Source organism: Tetrao urogallus (genome assembly GCF_951394365.1).
Source record: "Tetrao urogallus genome assembly, chromosome: 10".
Lineage (NCBI taxonomy): Eukaryota > Metazoa > Chordata > Aves > Galliformes > Phasianidae > Tetrao > Tetrao urogallus.
The window spans coordinates 2,062,006-2,086,845 of record NC_136823.1 but is presented as its reverse complement, the minus strand read 5'-3'; the positions used below and the strand labels follow the sequence as shown (position 1 = coordinate 2,086,845).

The 24,840-nt window shown below is 46.1% G+C and overlaps 1 protein-coding gene across 1 annotated transcript in view; it reads left to right on the top strand.

The window, feature by feature from the left end:
* Positions 1 to 7,425: 7,425 nt before the first annotated feature.
* Positions 7,426 to 24,840, top strand: part of STAB1 (stabilin 1) — a gene marked incomplete at both ends in the record, with an annotated part of 50,874 nt that continues 33,459 nt past the window's right edge. Inside the window, 13 exon segments of the mRNA XM_079540558.1 lie at positions 7,426 to 7,506; positions 12,735 to 12,868; positions 14,711 to 14,826; positions 15,367 to 15,452; positions 16,452 to 16,521; positions 17,226 to 17,321; positions 17,627 to 17,743; positions 18,237 to 18,433; positions 18,625 to 18,758; positions 19,823 to 19,950; positions 20,916 to 21,007; positions 22,181 to 22,303; positions 24,222 to 24,368. Of these exon segments, the coding sequence (XP_079396684.1) occupies positions 7,426 to 7,506; positions 12,735 to 12,868; positions 14,711 to 14,826; positions 15,367 to 15,452; positions 16,452 to 16,521; positions 17,226 to 17,321; positions 17,627 to 17,743; positions 18,237 to 18,433; positions 18,625 to 18,758; positions 19,823 to 19,950; positions 20,916 to 21,007; positions 22,181 to 22,303; positions 24,222 to 24,368 (1,521 nt within the window).

The window sequence follows — 24,840 nt, the reverse complement described above, 5'->3', positions numbered from 1 at the left end:
ATCGGGACCAGATCACAGCTCCCAGGTGCCTGAGCTGCTCTCCGGGCAGACACGGCGGGCCAGGACTCGCAGCCGCTCGCCTCTGGAACATCGGGCTGCACAGAACAACAGCCAGCCCCAAAGATGCCGCAGGAGCCGGTCCAGGCGGCGACGGCCAGCCTGGGGCCGAAGCCGCTCCCGGGTTCCACGTCGGGCCCAGAACATCAACCGCCGGCCCCACTGATGTCATAGGAGCGGCCGTGTGCCAGCTCCAATTGCTGTATAAAGTCATCAAAGTCCATCAATAAAAGTGACAGTTCCATCATACCACTGTCGGTTTGGTTCTTCTCCGCCTTTCCCGAGGTGGGCACCTTTAGGGGCTGCAGCCACAGGGATCCCTTCCCCGCAGCACCCAACCCACTCCTTCCTCCCCATGGCCGGGTTCAGGCTGAGCTGGGCTCTGGCCCTGACTCCAGCAGGGCACAACGTTTCCAACACACACCGTGGCGGAGGCCAGGCTGGCAGCTGCAGCCCATTCTGGGGGTGTTTCTTTCATCATGGGGCCGTTGCTGCATTTGGCAGCCCCACGGCTGCTGCCGGCTGTGCGGTGGGCCAGGAGCCGGGCCTTCCTCCTGGGCTAGGTGCCACGTATCCCACAGCGCGTCCAGGAGAGCTCTGTGGCGCTCCACGTGGATTCAAGCAGCCGTAACTCAAAAAGCCTGGTCCACTCTTTTGCGGCGCGCATGCGCACCGTCCCGATGCACGCTGGGAGCTGTAGTTTCGGCGGGAAGGGCGGTGCCGCCTGTTTCGCGGTTCGCCGTGCCTCCCTGTAGCGCTCCGACGACCGCGGGTCCTCAGGCCGGAACGCTGATAGCAGATGTGGCCCCGGAGAGCCCGGCCTTTTGGGGGGCCTGAAAAGAATGCGCTTCGCCCTCCGGCTGAGCATACGGGCCGAGTGAGCAATGCTGTAGAGCATAAGCTCAGCGGTTGGGCCCTGCAGCCGAGGCCGGGGACTTCCGTGTGAGTGCGTGTGTGCTGCAGAACCATAGAATCACAGAATGGTCTGGGTTGCAAAGGAGCACAGCGCTCATCCAGTTCCAACCCCCTGCTGTGTGCAGGTCACCAACCAGCAGCCCAGGCTGCCCAGAGCCACATCCAGCCTGGCCTTGAATGCCTGCAGGGATGGGGCATCCACAGCCTCCTTGGGCAACCTGTGCCAGTGCCTCACCACCCTCTGGCTGAAAAACTTCCTCCTGATATCCAACTTAAGCCTCCCCTATCTCAGTTTAACACCATTCCCCTTGTCCTATCACTATCCACTATTGTAAACAGCTGTATCCCCTCCTGTTTATACGCTCCCTTCAAGTACTGGAAGGCCACAATGAGTTCTCCCTGCAGCCTTCTCTTCTCCAAGCCAAACAAGCCCAGTTCCCTCAACCTTTCCTCACACAGAGCTGCTCCAGCCCTCTGCTCATCTCAGTGCCTCCTCTGGACCCGCTCCCAGAGCTCCTCGTCCTTCCTGTGCTGGGCCCCAGGCCTGGACGCAGCGCTGCAGATGGGGCCTCACAAGAGCCGAGCAGAGGTGGACGATCACCTCCCTCTCCTGCTGGCCGCCCCTTTTTCATGCAGCCCAGCACACAGCTGGCCTTCCAGGCTGCAGGCGCACACTGCTGCCTCATGGCCAGCTTCTCGTCCGCCAGGACCCCCAGGTCCATCTCTGCAGGGCTGCTTCCAGATCTTCTTCCAGTTTGTATAAATACATGGTATTGTCCTGACCCAGCACCTGCACTTGGCCCTATTGGATCTCATTAGGTTTTCATGGGCCCACTTCTCCAGCCTGTCCAGGTCACTCTGGATGGCTTCCCTTCCTTCCAAAGTATTGACCACACTGCTCAGCTTGGTGTCATCTGCAAAGTTGCTGAGGGTGCACTCGATGACTGTGTCATTGATGAAGATGTTGAAGAGCACCGGTCCCAAGACCGACCCTTGAGGGACACCGCTTGTGACCAGCCTGCACCCTGACACAGAACCATTGATCACAGCCCTTTGGCTGTGTCCAGCCAGCCAATTCCTAATCCATCGAGCAGGCCACCCTTCAAATCCACACCTCTCCGATTTAGAGGGAAGGATGTGGTGAGGGACCACATCAAAGGCCTTGCAGAAGTCCAGGTAGATGACATCCACTGCCCTTCTCCCATTCACCAAAGCCATCACTCCATCATAGAATGCCACCAGATTGGTCAGGCACGATCTGCCCTTGGTGAGGCCTTGCTGGCTGTCTTGAATCACCTGTTTATCTCGTATGTGCCTTAACATAACTTCTAGGAGGATCTGTTCCATGATATTTTATTCTTCCTATGTTTCATCCTTGAAAACAGTTGTTCACGAGTGTATGCACTGCTAAAATGAGATGAGCAAGGCAGACTGTGAAACCAGGGATATCATCCTCTGGTAAGATGGGGCTTGCAAATTTGCCACTAATTTATATTATGTCTGCTTTAACACGCTTCTCTGTACACAGTGGAATAACAAAGGAGAGTTCCTGCTTGCTCTGTAGTTTGGGCAGTCAGTTTTTCCAGTGTTACCAGCAGGAACACAATTGTGACTAAGTTCACAGAGATATAAAACTTAAAATCTGTCCATTTGGACTTAATAAATGATCTGATTGTTCCCATTTGTGAAGGTTTTCCAGCTGACCGCAGTTAGCTTGCACAGAAAGTTCTGTGAAGTCAGTAGCTTTGTAAGCACTTTTGGTCATGCAAAGCTGTTCTGATTACTCCTCTGTTTCTGCAGGAGCGTGGTGAAGCCCTGCATACTGGTTTCTCTTTGGTAAGCCTTTATATTCATATATGTTGCACTTTCAAGTCCTGTTCAACATTCAGATACTGAGTTAGGAGTGGATTTAGCATGTAAAGGCACCAACTTTTCCAGAAAATTTCTCAAACCAATTGAGACTTTCCAGCTGGTGTAGCGTGTGCCAGCCCAGGAAGAGCCATACAGCTATGCTCTGTCTCATCTGCTGAGGATCTGCCCAAACGTTGTACAACTTCCCTTCTACCGCAATTGGAAAGTTGTAAATGGATCTCACAAAGAAGGAAATTGAATGAGATGCTCCTATCCTGCCTGCACCATGTTCATCGCAGGCTTTGTTCCCAGCACCACTCTGGTGGCTGTAGATGTACTGAACAGTGAATATATCAAGCTTTTTAATTTTTTTTTCTTGACAACTTTAATAAGGAACTTTAAAAAAAAACCAACCAACAACAAATAATAATACAAAATGCCACTTCTTGCATGCAGTGTCTGATGGAGATGCTTACTCCTACGGTGTTTATCTTCAGACACAGCTGGTCTCAGGAGAAGCAGCACCACAAGGAAAAGCACACAGTAGTTCAGAGCAGGTGAACTTCCAGCTTCTGTTTCCTGCTGCCTACCTGATAATGAAGGGACATTTGCTAACCCTGTGAGCTAAAAATGGATGTGGAAAAAGGGGTATGAAACTCATTGCAGTGAGAAGGTGCTGAGATTCAGACGACACCTGCTTATGTCAGAGATTTAAGCTCTGAACTCATGAGCTCTGTGCCTAGTTTACAGCTAGCAGTACAGCTTCGAGCATCTGCAGAGGGCTTTTGTTGCAGCTGGCCTCAGGCTTTTCTCAGAACCTTGTTAATACCATGAGCTTCACATTCTCCCTATCTTCACAACCCAATTTGGCTCCCTGAGATCCTGAATCATGTTATCTAACTCATATCAAATAGTTGTGGGGAAATGAGAAGCTAAATCCCAGGAGAATCCCAGAGCACTCCTTACCAGATGGAGAAGGCAAAAAAGTAAAACCAAGAGATGGAACAACACAGCAGGCTTTCACAGCAAAAGCATGCAGAAAGGAACCTGGAGTTGGTAGTGATAGGTAGGACAGGGCCAGCAGCATCTTCACAATTCCTGTTCCTTCCAACTTGCCAACAGAGAAAAAAATAAAACACCAGGACTGTGTGCAGCAGCAGTGGGGTGTTCAGTGAGTACAGCACAGCCCTGTTCTTACACAAAGCACTTGTGGCTTGGCCTGTTCAGTGCCTTGTAGGGCCCACAGCCTCCTGATGCACTTCTGATTCAGACAGGAGAGACCTTTGCTAGCTTTCCCAGAAGGCTGGAACAAGATTCCACTGAGATAACCAAAGGGCCATCTCACAGAGAAGCAGCGTGGTATGGCAGCTAGGTGGCAAACCATTTCTCTGGGTTCTCTCACTTCAGGAAAGATTGCTCAAACAGAAGATTTCAATCGCAGGAAATTGCCCAAGCTAGCCAGGGCTGCACACTGCATGGAGAGGGCTGGTGACACAGCATTTTAAATGCACGGCCCTGCAGGGCTGGAGGGGTTTGTGTGTGAATTCTTTCCTTCACACAAGCACAGGATTTTTAATTTATTTTTTCCCTCTGTGAACAGATTGAGAAGTTTTCACCAGAATGGTTGTTCAGTTCTGAATGTTAAGGTGTTCATGGAAGAAATGTCAGGTCACAGAGACGACGTGCTTTGGAACCAAACTTTTTTACATTTGCCCCATTTCACAAGTTCCTTTAATTGCTAGTCACAGAATCATAGAATCACAATGACTTGCAAGATCATCTTGTCCAACTGTCCTCCCATCACCACTGCTACCACGAGCACTAAACCAGATCTCACAGCTCCTCATCCAGGCGCCTCTTGAACGCTGCCAGGGACAGCAATTCCACCACCTCCCTGGGCAGCCATTGCAGTGCCTGACCACTCTGAGAGAAAAAGTTTCTCCTCATGTCCAACCCAAACCTCCTCTGGTACAACTTGTGGCCATTTCCTCAGGTCCTGTTTGTAAGTGATGTTCTTAATGCAGACCTGGATACTTCCCCTGAACATCCTGCATGGTTTAGAAGCATTAGCTTCTGCCAGATCTCAGGATACCTTTCACATAAATTCTTCTTAGCATCTAGTGTTTTCCTGATCTGTATTTGCCAGAAGAGAAAAGGATCAGAGTAAATGCAGCACTAATATGTATTTCTTCCTCCCAGCTGTTTCCCCTTCCTGTCACAGTGTCATCTCTGGCAGTGTTGGCAACTGGACTGCCTGTGTGAGCACATTGCATCGTTCCGCAATGAACTGAGCATTCATTCAGTCATTCTAAGATTCCGTGATTCTATGATTGGTAATGGCTTTTGGCCATCCACTCTTTTGGAGTTGGGTAGTGCTTCACCTGACACTAATTCCCAGGATCATGCAGATGCAATGTTGGCACAGCTTTTGGTGTTGCAGAACTAGCAGTTGTGATCTGAGCAGTTCATACCCAATGGCTGGAACATGCTGCCTTTGCCACTTGGTCAGAAAAGTACCTGGTGATAGCTGACCTTTGGATTTTATGCTTTATGCCCTTCTGCTGTAAAATGGCACTGCTCAAGAATTCCCAGTTGTAGGCTGTGTACTGCTGTTGTATCACACGCCTTTAACATGAATGATGATCAGGTAAGGAGACTGGGAGCCTTTTCATTACTGTGTGTCCTATCTGATTCCACCAAGCTTTCCTTTCCTTTTCTTTTTTCTGTGCACTAGGCCAGATACACAGATGACAGGCAGCAGTGGAAAGCCTTAGAAACAGTCTTTGCGTGTCTTTTTACTGCTGAAACATTTTTCTTTGGAAAACACACAATTAGAAATCAGGCTGGAGGTTCGGTAAAAAGGAAGAGTGTGCTCGTGTGCTTCAGGATAAGCTATCTTCACCATGAAAGCTTGTCTATCTGTGGGTGTCCAGTACTTCCAACGTACCCCCTGTGTGACAGACAGCTCTGCCGAGCAGCGAGTTCCCTGCAGGCTGCCTGTTTTAGCTGCATGTGCCTGACAGGTAGCACGGAGTGGAGGAGCAGTCTCATTGCTCAGTGCACATGGGCAGCCTGGTGCCGTGCTTGTAAATCCACACGGCGCTGTGCAGCCTCCATCCTAGCGCTCCCCCTCTACAAGCATATCTCAACTGACAGTGAATTGCCTGATCTTTACAGGTCTTTTCCAACCTCGGTGATTCTATGACTCTGCAATTCTGATCCCAGCAGAACTGGCATGCATTGCATTGCCTCCTGCTCATTTCACTGCTCCACAGAGTACAGGACAGTTTTGGGGCTCCTGGCCTTGCCCAGAGCTGTGGTTTGTTGGGCTGTCCTCCCACAGGACGAGTGCTGTCAGGCTGGGCCGTGGGCTGCTACATCTGCCTCATGTACTTCCTGCCAGCTCGGGTATAGAACTTGCTTGCTCCTCGTCATGTTGGCTGCTCTGTAGGATGGGGGAAGACGTAAAGCCCAATTAACAGCACTAGTAAGTACAGCAGCTCTTACATCCTTTCTGTCTTAGCATGCACGTCTGTGTGTTTGTGCAGGGGACGAGAAAATATGAACATGCTCAATCTAAACTCAAAGTTGCTTCCCATCCTGGTATCATTATGCACTTTCCTGTAGTATTCATGGCTCAAAACCAAAGGATACCTCATTGCTCAGGGGGGATTTGCTACTGGGAGAAGCAATCCTTAGGCTCCTCTGTACAGTGGGAAACAAAGGCCACATAAAATCAGTTATCAATCCGTGGTTGTTCGTAATATTCAAAAGGAGAAATTCCATTTCTGGCAGCACCTCAGGTAGTTTTGTATTTTTAATCACATTTAGGAATTTTTGTCTTCTGAGTGCTATGGGGGAGCTCCTTGAGTTCATCAGAGTGTCAGCAGAGTCTTTGGGGATTAATGTATTTTGCTACTGCTGGCATAGCATCTACAAATGGGATGTTGGTCGTGCTGAGTAACTGAAATAACTTTAAATAAATATCACACGCTGCCCAAAGTGTTTCACTGATTGGTGGCATGTGCTCGTATTACTGCTCTGAAGTGCAACTCCTGCTTGCATTGCTTTGTTCACACACACACTGGGATAGGCAATCACTGGGTGTACTTCTGTTGGAGAGGTTCTGGACTTACTAATGTCACTGGTAAAATGAAATTGCTGTAACTTCATGAATTTGGGGTATCTAAATTTTGCCGTTTGGATTTGCCTTCAGTTAAGCACACAGTTAACCTCTTTTCATTCCAATTAGTTGAAAACTAAGGATTTCCTTCCTTCTGTTTTGAACTGATATGTAAGAGGAAATCCGTCGTCGTTCCTGTTTTGAGTAGACCTTTCAGTGAGGAGTTCTGCTTGTGTATTAAAAAAACAGAATAGAAAGAAAGAAAAAGGCAGCACTGATTGAGGGGTAACAGCAGAAGGAGTCATTCCACGTACAAAGGCTTTGCAGCCAAGGAGCACCACGCGAAAATGTTCTCACTCTGTTCACTTCTAACCTGTGCTTTGTCTTGGATCTGATTCCTCATAGGAGGTCTTATCTTACCGAAACTGCAGCCTCTATCACCACCACCCCTTTGTGAAAAGGGTCCTGCCTGTAAAAGAATGAAAATGCATCCTCCTGGGTTGCTGCTTTTCTTCTTAGCAGCGTGCTTCATTCCCACAGCCGACTGTGAGACTCCGAAGGTAAGTCTGCCTGCCTTTGTTTAAATGTTCCTCAAACAGCCCTTCACATATGAACGTTTGTGTGCTGCAGAACAGTCCTCTCCAACCTCTGTTTCTCATGTGCATTTTGCTAGGTGCAGAATAGCATGCAGAATGGAACTTTCAGCCTGTAAAATACATTCCTTGCTCATGGGTGGACTTGAAGGGAACAACTGTTTACGGGGTTGGATAGTGATAGGACAAGGGGGAATGGTGTTAAACTGAGACAGGGGAGGTTTAGGTTGGATATCAGGAGGAAGTTTTTCAGCCAGAGGGTGGTGAGGCACTGGAACAGGTTGCCCAAGGAGGCTGTGGATGCCCCATCCCTGCAGGCATTCAAGGCCAGGCTGGATGTGGCTCTGGGCAGCCTGGGCTGCTGGTTGGCGACCTGCACAAAGCAGGGGGATTGAAACAAGATGATCATTGTGGTCTTTTTCAACCCAGGCCATTCTATGTATCGCCTAAAGGTCAGAGCCAACGTTAAGGTTGAAGCAAATTACTTGAATTTTTTATCAGGTTCAGTTTGTATTTATGATCAGCACTGAATGCAGTGTAGAACATCACTGGGGATCTTTGTCTTCTGCTATTTTCTGTACCTCAGGCATCACTCAGCACAGGTCCATATGTGTCCCTGGAGAGTTTTCTAAAACACTTCCAAAAATCTCATTGAACTGTTGATGTGCAGCAGAGAGAATACATTTGTTTCATGTACATTTCCTTGCAGTTCCCCAAGGAAGAAAACCACATACTTTCAGTGGGAAGATTTCCTTCAGTTTCTCTATTTCCACTCTTGTGTTTAGCACTTGTAGTGCTAGGAGTGTAGGATGCCTCTGTATGTCTAAGGTCTTCACTCTGATGTGTATTTGTGTCACCTGCTGCCCTTGTCTTTTTTCTGCTGTCGAAGGAATGGACTGGCCTACAAAGTCTGAAGCTGTGTGAGGCATTTGGAAATCCTCTTCCTTGGGCATCTGAGCTGTAGGAGGGTTACCTTGTGTTGAATGACAGATAGTTTTGAGGGGAGTGCACAGATGAGCGAACATGATTCTGAGTCTGGAAGACCTGACTTAGGAAAGGACAGAGTGCTGGAAGGATGCTTCAGTGTGAGAAATTTAGGTAGAAGCTTCTGTTTATGTATATGGCACTTTCATAGGCTAATTCAAGGGCCATACATGGCTAAAAAGCTTTTAAATAAGGTAAGAACCTTGTGAACTTTTCAGACTTCCAGGATATTTATGGTGACTTGAGCACAAGTATGGTTTGAAGAAGTGTCTCCACTGGTGCTCACTGTTGGTCTGACAGCATGATTTCCAGACAAGCAGGTTCCAGTGCAGCAGTGCATGCAGAGGCAGGGCTCCTTCAGCTGCTGCCAGCAGAAATGTTGGTCTCTTCACTTTGAAGAGATGTTGATTTCTGTAATTCCTGAGGTGTCTGGCTGGGTATGAAGCAGTTAAAATGTAGGTAATGAGTGACTGCTCAGAGAGAGGTGAAATATTTATAATCACCTCTTGAGCAGATTATTTACTCTAGGAAAAATGACCTTTCAGATCTCTTTTCCCAAAAGCTTCCTTCTCCTGGAGGGAGAGAAGAAACTCTTGAAAAGCTAAAATGGGAAGCAAGGAAAAACAAGAGTCTGATGAAGTCTTCTCAGATCACTCAGGACAGCCACAGAATGTGACTGTTAGAGAAGTGCTGAGGTGCCACCAGAAGCCTTCCGTTGCCTTGCAGGAGCTTCGCAGGGGTCACTGAGAGAGAAAAGAGAGGCTTTGTGGCAGCTGGTTTCCAGTGATGTTATCTCAGAGCTCTGATTTGATAACTCAGGTCTGTCAGCTTGATTTGGGCTTTAGTATAAGTTGCAGAAGATACAGCACATGTGAGAACCAGGAGAGTTTCACTGTTGGGAGATCAGTCCCAGGTGATACTGGAGGAAGAATAGAAGTAGCAGGGGAAGGAGAGGAAGGCTCTTTGTCTTAAGTGTCTCCGAGCTGTTTGTCCTCATGCTGAGAGGACAAACTCTCAGCATGAACTTTTCTTGGGCAAATGCAAAGTATTGGTATGTCCAGGAGCCGCTGGTCTGCTCAGCTAAAGTGCACCTGAGAACTTGTTATATGACTGTAGTGACTCAAGCAAATGTCTGAAGCTTTGTTTTGTAAAGGGCAAAAGCACTGGAAACTTGGTGATTCATTAGATAATGACTGTTTCCAGAACTGGCTCCCAGGATTGTTGGAGCCGAACACTGAAGTCCAAATATGTTTTTCTTTCTTCCTTGGAGTTTTGTCTTGCAGAAGGATTTGTGTTACGATTTGAGAGGAAGTGATAAGTGATAAGAAAATGAAGGGAATAAAAATAGCCCTTAAAAAAGTCCGCAGCTTATTCTCTTGAAATTGAATAAAATAAACACGAGCACCTGGAAAGTAAAAGAGAAAAGCGTAGGAAGCACTGCAGCATCCAGAAGCTCAGAAGTGTCTCAGTGAAGCCCAGAGGACCACGGCTGCTCCTGCACATACGTGTGAGTGAGTGCAGTGAGAAAGAACCATCCTGCCCTGGCAGGACATTGCTCAGTGTGCGCAGGGGCTCCATGCCCATGAACCTTTTTGGCTACAGCTCTAAAAGCCTCCTTTATTTTTGGAGCTGATTGAGAACACCAGCTTTCCTGTTTGCTTGCTTTGCACCCAAAGCGTGGTGCAGTTCAGGCTCACCTCATCTGATGGGAGCAGTGCCTGTTGTCACCTCACCCCCTTCTTCCCCTGGCACAGCCACCAGGGGCTTCATGGGTCCTCAGTGCTATGGGCAGCCGTGCTGCAACACAGAGGCAGACGTTCCCTCCTGCTGCTTCATCCCCAGTGTTTTCAGCCTTAGGAGGAATGGTCACAGATAAGGCCAGAGGAGCAGCATGGCTGTTTTCCACAAGGCTGTGCCCCAGGAGTGCCCTGTGACTGCAGCTGCAGCCTGCCTCTCATCCTCTCCAAAGCCTGAGCATCCAAACCACCGCTTTTATGTCTGTCGATTCTTTCTTCTGCTTTCCAAACAAAGCAAACGGAGAAAAATGACTACTTCATCAGTTCTGTCACTCAAATAAGAAGGGACATTTTATTTTTTTTTCATTTTCCACACTGCTATTTTCTTCCTCTTTCCTCCTGCTGGTTGCTGCTGACATGGGCATATTTCCTTCCAAAAAGGGGAAGGTCTTACTGGAAAGCTGCCTAAGCTTCACCAAGTGTCCTAGGAATTTAGGGTGGGGGGATTCCATGGCAACTGTCTTGCCTTAGAGGCCTTTGTTTTATTCTGAAAACGAACTGCAAATACTTACAGGTGTCACTGGGTAAGGAGGTGCTCCTCTCACAGCATCCTTCTCTGTTTAGAAATGGGGTGCCAATGCTGGACAGAAAAAAAATTGAATGTGTGGCAGAGAACAGGTTTAGTGGCCCAGGTGTGCTGGCAGCCAGCTCCTGATACCTGGAAGTAAAGATGAGAGAGAAGATTGGAGGGCTTTAATGTAATGCCTTGTGCTTTACTCTTTGTGTGGACTTTTTCATGTAGATGGGGAGGCTCAGACACCTGATAAGGGTTTGTGGGGAAGTTCTGACAGTGAAAGAGCATCTCCTGTAGTAAGGCATCCATCTGCCTTTCCTCCTTAAGCTTCTCCCTTCTCCTTTTCCTGAGGCATTGCCTGAGCGAAGGCTGAGGCTGGGATTTGAAGGGACCGGATGCACAATTCTGCTAGAACTGGGTGTCTGAGTTCATCTGGATTCTCTCAAAAGCTGAGCTTTAATCTGGAGTCCTACTTTGTGCTAAAATCCACTATTTTGAGCTGTTTCTTTCCTGCCCCATCAATGGCACCACTGATCGTTCGAGGCAGAGTACTCCAGAATTAGCTCCTCATTTACCCATCTGTAGTGACTGTCTTAGTTTTGCTCCATAAAAGATGTGAGATTTCTGGCTACACTGTGTGCCTGTAGGGTAGAAACATAAGGAATGGCAAAGCTGACCTCTATCCTGCTGGATAGAGTTAGTGAAGCTTTGGGTCACAGGGGATGGGGAGATGAATCTGGAGGATCTCAGATTGTTTTCAAGCTATTTATAATGCAGGGAAGGGAGTCCTTCCAAAGGAAGTAGTTATTAAAGTTCAGCAAGGAGTGTCCCAGATGCACAACTAGAAATGATATCCACATGAGGGACCATCACAAGAGTCGGTTGGTTTGCTGGGAGCATCTCTGCACGGATGGCTGCAGGTAACTCCAGGAAGGCAGGAAAAGGTCAGCAGCTCCAGGCAGAGGGAACATGTGTCAGTCAGGAAACTGTTGTGCAGAGATGTCCCTGCAGAGCTAGGACTCCAGGGTTATCTCTCAGGAGGTTTTCCTGACAGGGTCTGTTGGCTATCATACGGGAGGGCCTTCCTGGGCTGCTGATAAAGATGGGAATGGGAAGCTGTGGACTTCCTCCTTTGTTCTGAGGCAAACGTATGCAGTTGGGCTTACTCAGGTTCAAAGGAAGCAGAGCTGGACTGAGGTTGCTGGTGGGAACCCAAAACAGGGTGTTCTGGACAACAGGAGAGCTGCTGGGCTAACGGCGTTGTTCAGGATTGGCTTTAGAAAAATATCCCAGATGGAGATCTCCTCCCAGAATCTGATCTAATATTTTTATTTTTAGAAAATACAGTGCCTGTAGAGGTACATTTGAGGAGAGTTGTGTTTTTTTTCCAACTGATGAGCTTTTGGGACAAACAGAACTCCTGCCTCCCAGCTTTTCCCTGCCATCATCAGAGGTGAACATTTTCTCTTTTTAAAATGAGCAAAGACGTCTCTTGTGCAGTTGCTTGGCTCAAGTTGTTTAGGAATTCGAGGAGAGTCATCTGTGAGCTTCAGTGACAAGCTGGCATGCAATGATGCCTGTTCTCTGTGAGGCTGTATTTTTCTCATCTGCTCTGGCTGCATTTCTTTTGGAGGAGCAGAGCTGGTGGGTACAAGGGTATGGAAAAACCCTGCAAGGATGCCTGAGCCCCTAAGGAGAAGTTGTTCTGGTTAGGTGGAGGTACTTATGCTGAATTTATCACCAGTCATATTTATTATCCAAGTCTCCTCCCTGATCTTCTTGGTTGCAAAAAGAATGATGCAGTGCTGACAAAGATACTAATAGTTGTCAATATGAAAACCACTCAGTTTTGAACTTATTTCATTTTTGTTCTGCTTTGTTTTTTTGGTTTTTTTTCCAAGTTAAAATCCATGAAATGCAACGTCAAGATGACATTTACCTCAAGCACAGCGTGTACATCTTGTGCTGTGATGTTTAGGACATCCTGTCCCAAAGGCTGGATAAGGGCCACCGAAGGATTTGTGAGGGGATGCAGGTAAGGCACTCCCTAGGCAGTCATGGTTTTGGTTTAGCCCTGCTATGCAAGGGGTAACAGTGATGTGTGTGGTTTGTGAGCTCTAACGATCCAAGCAGTTTTGATTTCAGATACACAAAATCGATTTATGGCCCCCGTTGTTGCTTTTATTTCCTTGCAAATCCCAGGGACTTTGTCATGGTCTGAGGTTCTACATACCGAAAATAAGTTGTACAGTGATTACCTCCACCTTGCCCTGAACAACCTGAGTTTTCTGATCGTGATGTAGCAACTAAACAGAGCTCTATGTACTCTGTAGAGGTCGGTAGAAACCCATTTCAGACTGCTGTGGTTTAACCTGGCAGCAGCCCAGTACCACAAATTCCCCTCCCAATGGGATGGGGGACAGAGTTGGGAAAGAAACAAAACAGGACTCACTGACTGAGCTAAATACTCAGTACCCTTCCAGTATTTGAAGGGAGCGTATAAACAGGAGGGGCAACAGCTGTTTACAGTGGTGGATAGTGATAGGACAAGGGGGAATGGTGTTAAACTGAGACAGGAGAGGTTTAGGTTGGATATCAGGAGGAAGTTTTTCACCCAGAGGGTGGTGAGGCACTGGAACAGGTTGCCCAAGGAGGCTGTGGATGCCCCATCCCTGCAGGCATTCAAGGCCAGGCTGGATGTGGCTCTGGGCAGCCTGGGCTGCTAGTTGGTGATCTGCACACAGCAGGGTATTGAAACAAGATGATCACTGTGGTCCTTTTCAACCCAAGCCATTCCATAATTCTATGATAAAATTTCTTTACTAAGGCAGAAAGGGAGGAGAGGGAAAAAAAAGGAAAAAAAATAATCTTAATTCTTGTCTTCCTTGCTCTTATTCTGTTGAGCGTTTCTATAGCTTGACTCTAGCAGGAAAAGGGTGAAGGAAAACTGAATGTATCCATAAGTTTTTAGACAATGGAACACTATAGATTATTGTTTGCACATCTATTCAGTAGTGAATGTTATACAATATAGCCCCATTGTCTACTGTTGTCTGTATTGGCTATTTTGTAGAAACAGTTTAAAAATATCTGTAGCAGTTGTGCAGTAACTACAGACATATACGGGAGCCAGGCGGAATCCAAAGCCAATTTCCAAGTTCCTTTTGGGGAAAGATGTTGTGCCAACAATAAACTAAAGTGTGAGAATAACCCGAGTGCAGACAGCTTTTGTTAATGCTGTCAGTTTGGGTGTTGGGGGGGTGTTGGACAGACCCAAGTGCAGTTCTGCCCAGCACACACGCAGAGCAAGAGACAGTTTGCCACCAAGGGCTTACCTCTGCCTGAAGATAATGGATGAAGGGAAAAATGCTCCTTCTTAGGGATGTAGGGGGTATATCCTAGATGGCATAGAGAGCCCAGCGAAAGAACACAGCTATTAAATCCAAATTTCCAGCATACCACTGTGGAGTCATTAATGAAAGATAAAAGGCAACAAGTCTTGCAAGGAAACTTTATTCTTTCAAATTTATTTTAGCTGTAGAATCCGAAGTCACTCTGGAGAGCATTACTCTGTCTCTATGCCATCTAACCGTTCGGCATCTGCAGTTTATGTCTGGATATCGTCAGACTTCCCCAGATCCTGTCTCACATCCAGTCCCTGGCGGAATTCTTACAGCCTGTCTTTGGAGCACAAGTCAGCAGGCATCCCTAGGGAAGATGTGACCAGAGGGGAAATTCCATGTGCGTGTACTGGGGCAGGGAAGAGTTCTCTTCCGTTCAGAACTCAGAGCACAGCAGTGTGCTTGCTGAGAAACCCTGCAACAAGTGTGTGGTGTGTTTGTGTGGTAATTATGAACCTTGGATTGTTCTCTTTAAGGTACACTGTCAAGTTAGGAGAAAATACCCTGTCCCTATCAGGGTGCTATCGCACATGTAAGAAGGAAATTGAGGAGAAAAAGTGCTGCCCAGGATTTTGGGGTACAGAGTGTTATGGTAAGTTTTTCATCCATCTGTAATACTTCCAGCTGTTCAGTAAGTCAAAAAGAGTTTCAACAGGAGGCATTAAATATGCCTTGAGTTGATTAATTCTCATGATTCCAGTTCCTGCTTTCTAAGCACTCACGTGGTCTCCATTATCTGTCTAGGAGGTTTAAAAGATAATGGGGAAGCAATTTCTTTGCTTCACGTGGATTGCGTCCGCTTACATTTAGCACGTAACATAACCCCTTTTGTTGGAACTTCCTTTTGTCTCTTCTTTAAAAAGAATGCTTTGGAAAGGGATGTTTTTGTTCCTCTTTAAGAAAGTTTCCAAAGGAAGAGGAAGGTATTTCTTTCTGGTGTCCCTCTGGTCTGGAGTTCTTGTGCCATATGTGTGTTAGTCCAACCCAAGGTGCAAATAGCCCTTATAGGACTTTGCTGGTTAAGAAGCCACTGTGCTTTTGCACAGCTAGAACGCCTAGGGGAAGAAGGGGTAAAACCAGGGATGCAGTTTAGGTTTTTCAATGTAACCTCATCTGTCCTCTTACCTGCTAGAATGTCCAGGAGGCTCTGAAAATCCCTGCAGTGGTCATGGGACATGCTTGGATGGTCTGCAGCGAAATGGAACCTGCATCTGCAAGGTCAGCAAATGGGTTCTGAGGGGGTTTGTCACATTTGAGGGAGCAGAGCGCTGTCTGTGCTGCAGCCTTTGATGAAGGCCAGTCTTCTGCTTGGAGGGTCATTAGCAGAGTCTTTTATTCCAGCATCAGTGTCTGTGATTCAACTGGAGGACCACTGTGGTCTGCACCAGCACTAGGGCGCTGTTGGTGAGGTTATGGCATTAAGAAGGATCTCTAGGAAGAAATTAAGAAAGAATTGCATGAATTTACCCCTCTGATCAGTTGAAATAATCAGTGTCTGCCTGTGACTGCAAGAAACCCTGAGATCCTCTTGATGAGCCACACATTTACCAGAATTGAAAGATACAATTCCCTGATGTACTTCCTAAGGATGTACTTCACCTTGGTAGGCAGTTCCTCCCCCTCTCCAGATAAGGAAGAAAGGCTAAAAAGAAAGCTCATTTTGTTGTTTTTTTCCATTGCAGTTCTAGTCTTAATACAACAGAAGCACGAACAACTGCTGCGTGTGTGAATCATATAAAGCAGTGTTTCTAAGATTATTGGCCGAACTGTCTTGAAACTTCCCCCTTTTTACAGCATCCTTAATTAATGGCATTGTGAAGAGACTAGCTAAAACCCTGCCTCTCAAGCCCCACTTTGAGAAAAGCTGATTTTGGACTTCTATATCAATTAAAATACACAGTTAAGGTCCTCTATCCCTATAAAATCAATGCCTAATGTCCCATGAGCATCTGTGAATTCCTTTTCCAGAGAGATATCAGCAGTTGATATGTTCTTGTCTGTGATCCAGAGATTTTTCCTCAGAGGCAATCTGAGTTCTGATATTTTGCCCTCTGGGTGTGGGTTTACCCCTCTGTGTGGGCTGTGGTACACCAGCACTGCAGGGCTTTGGCTGCCAGAGGACAGCAGAAATGGGGAGATACTTTGAGCTATGGCAACGTTTGGAGGAATGCAGTGGTGTAGAAAAATAACATCTGTCACATCATGGCCCCCTTCTAGGAGCAGTACAGTGGTTTTGCCTGCCAGAACTGTCGAGACGAAAACCGTTTTGGCCCAGACTGCCAGTCAGGTAAGGAAGACTGAAACCTCCACAGAAACACCTGAGAGCAAGTAAAGCAGAGGGGAAGCTGAGTGAGGGACGGTGCTGGCTGAGAGGAGGGGATGACAGCTGGCAGTGTTTAATAGCAGATGTCCTGACATTTTGTCTTCATGCTGTCCCATTACATAAAATGATTCTCAGTGTTTCATTCAAATTAGTCCATTCTTCCTATTGTAAAGCCTCTCTCCCTCTCCCATTACCAGAACTATCTCAGTTTCCTCACGTCCCACATGCTCTGGAGCAACACAGGCTCCTTTCCCAGCTGTTCTCAAATTCCTGTCACTGCTCCAATTGTCTCTCAGCTTCCTTCATATTGCGGTCCCTACAAATTAATACAGAAAATACTGTTACTCACATACATCATTTTGAATCAGTTTACAACCAGGGCAGCCTTCCATCTCCTGTTTCCTTTGTATCCACACAGATGATATAAGTGTGATCCCAGTGCTTGCACTCACAGAATGACCCCAATGCTTGGATCTCACATACAGTAGATCTTAACACTGCTTCCTTCCACATTGGCATGGCATTACTTTTGAAACAAGTTACACTTGCTGTGGATAAGTGGTGGGTCATCGGGGTGCCAATTTCCAAGGCAGATAGGCAATGTGAGACTGGAGCCCTTCACACTGCCTTGAAGCTGAAGACCAGGTTTGCTTGGACTTTCCTTTCAGTGTGTGACTGTGTGCATGGGGAATGCAACAGCGGTGTCACTGGGAACAGAAGCTGCACTTGCTATGGAGGCTACACTGGCCCCAGATGTGACCAAGGTAAATGCACCACTAGCTGAAGAGGGGCTGTTAGAGGTAACTGTAAGATGGGCCTGGATACATGTGTCCCAAAAGGAGATGGGATTTCTCTGGAAACTTGGTAGATAACCCCTTCCTTCCAAGCCTTGTGGGACCCCACTGCCCAAGCTGCAAATCCATCGCTGCTTATAGCCCTGGTTTTTATGCTACCTTGGGCCTGTAGAAGCCACGTTCCCATGGCATTTGCATGCATCTTGTAAGGTAAGTTGTGTCTTCCAGCAGTGCCCTGCTTGCTCAAAGGGCAACTCTTTGCTGTGTGATTTCAGAGCTCCCCCTTTGCAGAGGTGTGAGGTGTGAAGCCAACAGTGAATGCGTGGTTAAAGATGGGACTGCGATGTGTAACTGCAAGCTGGGCTACAGAAAAAGCGGCAGTGCTTGCGTAGGTGAGAGACATGATAGGTCCTCTGCCTGAAAAAACACCCCTGCTCTAGCATCTGTGGGTAAACGCGATCGCCATGAATACGGGGTCACTGCAGAAGTGTAATAGCCTGGTTTTTAGGAATCCCTGCAAGAGCAATAGCTCTCTTTTCACTGGCTTTTTCCAATTCTTGCTGGCCGAACTCGGCTTGTAGATATCCTCAGATATGATGAAAATTCAGGAGTAAATCCAGGCCTCCTCTTTCTGTCACTCATATTTGTTTTACTGTATGTGGTATGAAGTATGTGTCATCCAAATTCTTCAAATTAGAAAAAAAAAATCAATCCAAACTGCTATCTGAAGCTATTTTATTTTCATGGGAAGCTGTAGAACCTTAATCACATAAATGCCTTATCATCCATTCCCACTAGCTTCTGGCATTCCGTTGTGCATCATTAGGTTCTGTAATGAAAACAGAAATGTAGATATTCTTACACCTCTCGTCTCTTCATTTTCAGCTCAGGATCCCTGCACTTCTTCTCCATGCTCCCCCTTTGCAGTATGTAAGTTTCTTGGTCCAAGAAAGTATGAGTGTACGTGCAGAGAAGGATATCAAGGAGATGGGAGGGTTTGCCAGCCCATAAACCCCTGTGTTGATAACAATGGAGGCTGCCCAGAAACCTCAACGAATTGTATTTACAATGGCCCAGGAAAGGTAAGGGCGATAATGGTGTGCCAGCAGCCTGCAAGGAGGGTGGCCGTGTGGAAGTTCTCCCAGTGATCTCACCATTGTGTGAGCTCAGATCTGCTCTCCTCCCCTTCAATGTTGTAATCAGACTGGTTGTTTTTTTTTTTTTCTCTGTAGGGTGAAATAATCTCTGTAATCAGTGCTTTGTCTTCCGTTAGGCGTCCTGTGTTTGCAAGCCTGGCATGATCGCACGGCCTCCTTCATTAGAATGTGCTTCATTTGCCAATGACTGCCAGACGTATTTTTGTGGTTTCTCTTCTAAGTGTGAAATTAATTCCCATGGAAATCCCAGGTATGCCAGTTTAAGGATTGCTTTTAAAACTTCTTCTGCAGCTATAATGGAAATCAAGTGCGGATTAGCTACATTTTGAAGAAACAGAGATTGAAATGAGAAGCAAGAAGTGGAGTTGCAGAATGACAGAGAAGGGAGGGAAGAAATGCCAGATCTCATTTTATACTCCCAAGCAAAATGTTTAGAAATTGATACCCTGTAGATGAGAAATGATGGCAGACCTAGGACCATTTTTTGGCCTACCAAAAAAGTGTGTGTGCTCCAGGGCAGAGCTGAAACCATGGCTTTCTACTCTGAAGACAGGCCAGCAAAGGGCAGAACTCCGTGTTCTGCACAGCCCCTGACTTCAGCTGGCACTCAGCCCTCAGCGGCCGGAGTGATGTCAGACCTCCCTTTGGGGTCTGGTGGCCCCAAACCAGTGAGCAGAGCTGGTGCTTGGACAAAACCCAAACAGGAAAAAACGTTGGTTATTGGCCAGCGATCTCAAGTAATCTCTGAGCAATGACCTTATGGTGTGTGGATCAGGATGGATGTTTTCACATGCAGATAAACTTTTCTGCAAAAGTCATTAGAGTGTTTAAGGCCCTCCTTAATTCTAGAGCAACCTGAAGCTAACCAGTTGCTGGGGCCGGTATTTCTCACTGACGCTCAGGGGTCACGAGAGCTGTTCACAAGATTTTCACTTAGCTTTGTGGGGTTTGTGAATTGCCACACATTTTCAGATGCTGTAGTGATTGACTCTGGCTGAATAACAGGATAGAAGGCATTGATAAATACACTGGCTATCTGTACCCTGAACACTAAAGAAGACTGTTCTGATGTTGATTGCATCTGAGAAAGCATCTTCTTTATCTTTGATTAGGGCCAAAGCTATCTGCCATCCAGAGGCCTGCATTTTATTTCCCATCCCTTAGATGAGGCAGTAATTACTAAGCTCTGAATTACACCTTAAGGTGGCAATTACTCTTTCAAATGCAGATACTACTTTTGTCCTACTCAGATTTGTCAAAAGTGGTGTGAGAACTTCTTCATAATGTTTAGTTAGCTTTCCTTCTTGTCTCTAGCTGCGTGTGTAAAGAAGGGGAGATTGGAGATGGGAGAAGCTGCTACAGAGATCTCATGAGTGAAATAAACAAGCATAATTCTCATGGAATGTTCAATGGGAAATTAAATGTTGCCAGGAAGATGTTTGGTAAGCGCCTTTTGAATTTGTTTGGGGAATTAAGCCAGGGGGAGAGAGGGGCAAAGCATGTCAGCAAGAGGCTGAAAGCCTCTCATCATAACAGGACTTTGGCAGTGCATGCTCACGGCCTGCAAAATTAAATGCACTGCATCTCTGAACTCAACTCACATTACCAGTTTTGGCTTGTGAACTGAGGAGGTACCTGCAAAGAATGGTGTGGATGTGTTAGTTATTTGACAGCCCTGGTGAAAAAAGGAGAACTTGCTCTGGGCTGTGAGTCAAACCCGTTTCCCTCAAGCCAGTAGCGCGCCTCCACCTACAGTGTCTCAGCAGTGTCTCCACCTCAGTGTCACCTGCAGGCTCAGCTTCAGCTATCATGGGATTTTCTCCCTCTCATATTCCAGAGCTGCCAATACTTGTTTTTAAGTATATTTTCCACACTGATCTGCAATATGAGCACTATGAGCTCTGGGTTCCTAACTCCAGCACAGCAGGACTTGATAACAAGCAACCTTTATTGATAGGAACTTTGTTGATGAGCCTGACAACGGAGTGAAGATGGACAACTGTGGGTTCACAGTATCCTCACAAGAAGTGTATAGTTTCCATTAATCCTGGTGGCACCCAAAAATGAGTTGTTTCAAGTGAAAAACAGAGAACATGTTGAGTAGATTAGTAAGCACACGGAAGCATAAATATTTTAAACAGTCTGCACATTTCAGCAGTGATTCGATGTGGACCAGTCACCTGTAATCTTCAGCAATCTTGTGGTCAGATGCTTAAAATGAATAGCCACCTGCTGAGCTGTGAGAAGGTAGCAGTACCAAGCTGCCTTTAGTTCCATGTAAGCAAGTACTAGTTACATGCCAGCTGCTGAAAATGTGCAGATTGAATAGTGCTGTTAACATGAAGAATAATTATGGCTGGAGTTGTGTAACTTCTGATTAACTTTGCTGCGTTGTCACTCTTTGCAGTTGCTGGTTGTTCAGTGTTGCTGACTAAATATGGGCCTTTCACTGTCTTCGTACCTTCCCTTCTTCCAATTAATAACAAAATGGAATTAAACGTAAGTTTGCTTGCTTTTAGCAAATGTTTGCTGTCTTAAGATTTCTTCCTGCCTGAGTTCTGCAGCCTATAAAAACTGATGACAAATGAGAGAGTATTAAGAGAAGCAATCCCTTGTAAGGACTGCTTTTTGTCTTGTTCAGCTGCAGTCTCACAGAGGATGTCACGTCCCTGGCATTATTTTTAAAACCCCTATCTCTGCCTTCATTATTGACAGTCCTTTGTTTTTAACATCAGGAGCTGTAACTTCAAAAAGTTTAAGTTCTTCTGGTCATGCTTGTTTAAAGCTCCAACCTTCCCTGTGTGACCATTCTCAAACATTTATGTGGCTTTTAACTGCTTTAGTGTGGGGTTTTCAGAAGGTTCAGAGATCTGCATCAAGGTGTTGGATGTGGGGCAGTTCCTTGGTATGGCCCTAGGTATGGGTACAGTGTCAGCTTCTCAGGAGGAGTTCATCTTACTAATAGGGAAAGCAAAGATGACAAGACTAGAAAAAACTCCTATGGGAGCAGAGACAAGAGTTAGAGTTCTGGGCTTCAAGTAGATCCTGTGGGTCACGTTACAATTCTATTAATTTTAATTAAATTCTGTTCATTGCAGTAGTTTTTGTGCAGTTGCTTAATACCTTGTTGAGCAGAGCTTTCTACTAGCACAAGTCCATCCTGTGCTGAGGCCATGGTGGCAATTCCTGTAATCGTAGAAAATAGATGAAGACAGACCCTTCTAGTCTACCTGCTCCTGAAGGATTAGTTCCACCTAAGTCAGTATCCACAGCTGATTGTCTTTAGAAATCACTAGCGATGGAAAACCCAGAAAACAAAGGAAGAAACCAAAGGTAAAGTCAGCAGATTAGGTCACCTGTATGGACCAACATAAACAGAGACTGTGTGTGCAGAGCTTAGGCAAGTCTTGTAATCTTGGCCATGCGGGAATAGTTTTAAAACTGTCCAGGTCCCATAGGTTTCTCTTCAGGGGATTCTTCTAAAATCACTCTCAAATGAATCAATCTCTCTGTGTTTGCCACAGTGCTTCTCCAGTGATGCAAAATGAAGAGGGAAGCTCAATATTATATGCAAAGCTTTTTTGTTATAGTAGTGTTAGGGCTCTTTAATTAAATGAAGTTTTTGAAAGGGCGTACGGTTTCCCTTCTCTGTGTGCCCTTTACTCCCCACAGGGCACTGCTGCTGCAGATCTGTGCAGGATGCACATTGTCCCTGGTCTGCATTTGATAGAAGACATGGTTAAAGCCAAGACTATGTGGACCTTGTCAGGACATCGGCTGACATTCAGTAACCAGGTAAAGGAACTCCTGAAGTCCAGGACTGCTGTTTTTGTGTCAGACTGACCAGAGTTTGGGCACATTGTTTCCTCAGTGTGCTTTCTTAATGAGAAAACTGTTTTTCTCCGATCAGCATGCCTGTGATCACAACAGTTTTTCATTTTCACTTCTTACAGAGAATAATGAAGTTTTAAGAGATGGGGATGTCACAGATTTCTTAGATTATAATGTATTTATCAGGACAAAAATCTTCTTTGGATACTTATCCTGTATCTTTATGTCTAGTTAAAAATAGTCACTTCTCTGCTCCTTGGCTCTTACCATCCACTTGAGATGTGCACACAGGCGTGGTGTGAAACTGTTTGCATTTCTTTAGCCTGGAGAAGCAAAGTCTTTTTTGAGTTTTAAGGTGGATGCACATCTGAACACATCTGCTTGGTCGGTTGTGGATCAAGCTGTCAGAGGCAGACTGTCCTGATGTGTCCTGATAGTCCTGGGGCAAAAAGAAAGTATGCAGATGGGAAGAAAAGGCTGAAAAGTTGTAATTGTTCTTGCTTAGCAAGAGACTGTATCGAAGTGATTTCCAGTTGTTCCTGTTCTAGAGGATGCTCTTTTATCAGCTTGTTGTTGTACAGGCCTAATGCTGCTGTCCCTCAGAAAGATCCTTTGTGAGATCCAAAGCAAGATGTTTTAAGGGTTGACAAGCAGATGTTTCTGCAAACAACAAGTTAGGCAGAGCCTGACTCCTAAACCTGGTGAAGATGTTTCTGCAGTCTGCATATGCATTCTGGAGAAGAAAGCTTTTCCCTGCGATGTTACCAACTGCAGTATTTTGCAGCAGTCACCCTTTGGGCTGAATGCTTCTCCTCGGAGCTCCTGTTCTCAGACACAGCTACATGCTGACTATCTCCTCTTCCAGTTACCCAGTTTGTTCCTTTTCTCCTTTTTAACTGACTCATGTTTTCCAGCATCCACTGTTCTCTCTCCATCCTGCACATTTCCGGTATGCTCGTCCACAGCTGGCCGAGGGAGAGCTGGACGTTTCCTCTCTGAGGATCCAGCCTTGGCCTCAGGGTCTGGGTTGTAATACATGCACCCTGCCTGCACCGAAAGTACAAAGCGTTATTTGGAGCTGGGGCATCTGAACAGAACTTATCAATGGTCTTCATACATTTCTTTCCTGTTTGTTTACTCAGGAGCCTTTTGATCCAGGAAGCCTTTGTTTCAGCTGGACTTCCCAGAGATGTGAACTGAAGTGAAGGTCAGGGAGGAAAAGTTCAGAAAGAGCACAGAGAAGCTGTGCATGCCTGTACCCGAGTTATGGCTGCACCAATACCTTGTACCTTGGGGTACAAGCACCAATACCTTGGGGCTCACTTTAAAGGTGCACCTCTGTTCACCCACCTTCGGTGCAGGATTGTGCACAGTATAGAAGGACCAGACGCACACCTTATAATTTAGAGAGCCTGACTGTTTGGGCTTTGTCATGGAACACCTTGTTGCTTTAGGAGCTAATAAAAGCTTCAATCAGAGCTGTAGTTTCAGGACTGCTTCCATATGCTGTGTTTGGGTGCCCAGGAGGCAGCATGCCTCTCTCTTTGTGCTTGGCAGCTCAGCGCAGCAGGTTGGTGATCGAGGCACCCTGCCATGTTCCACAGCTGGGAGAAGCATTCACGCTCACACAGACCTAAATCTAGAGATGACTGTCCCAGATTAGGTCTTCTTTCTCTGATAAGGTTTCAGAATACTCCAGGATGGACATATTACCCACACTCATGTAGGAGTGAGATGTTTGTTCTGCACTGAGGGCATCCCTTATATTTACTTTTTCCAGAGTAAACCCAATTGCGTCTTCACTTTGCTAACCCAATGATTATACAGATCTGTTGTGATCCCTTGAACATATACATGAAAATAACCTTGCAATGTTACCCAGGGACACACCAAATCATTTCGATACCAAGATGTGCCAGGGGAGCTGTACAATGTTCTGCACTCAAATCTCCCAGCAGCCAATGGTATTATACATATTGTTGACACCCTAAGGAAAAAAAGTACTGCTGACAACATTGGAAACCCACAGGTATGCACACGTTTCTACTTCTTCTGTTTTATAGTATGGTAGAATAAATGCTTTAAAAATATCAATTTCCAAGGCTGAGATCCTTTAGTCAGCGAGGTGTTTTTAAAGGAAAAAGGCTGTTCATTTTGTTTTCAACTCCAGATAAACATACCTTTAAAAGTAGCTAACAGCACAGCACAAGCCAGATACGGCCTTTGCAGTGATGCAGTGCTTGGATAAGTAGAGCTCTTATTTCATGAGTAAGGTCACTCCCTTCATAGCAAATAGGCTCTTTTGCTGTTGTACCTTACAGGAGAGTAATGGCATAAATACTGAAAAACTATTTTTCGTATGAAGTTGAAATTAAGATTTACTTTCTAAGGGCTGTACTGCATTTTGAAATTATATTCAGAAATGTTAACTTTGCATTAGAAGTATGTAAAATGAGGACAAATCATCATTACAGACCATTGCAATTTGAAGTAGTGTCTTG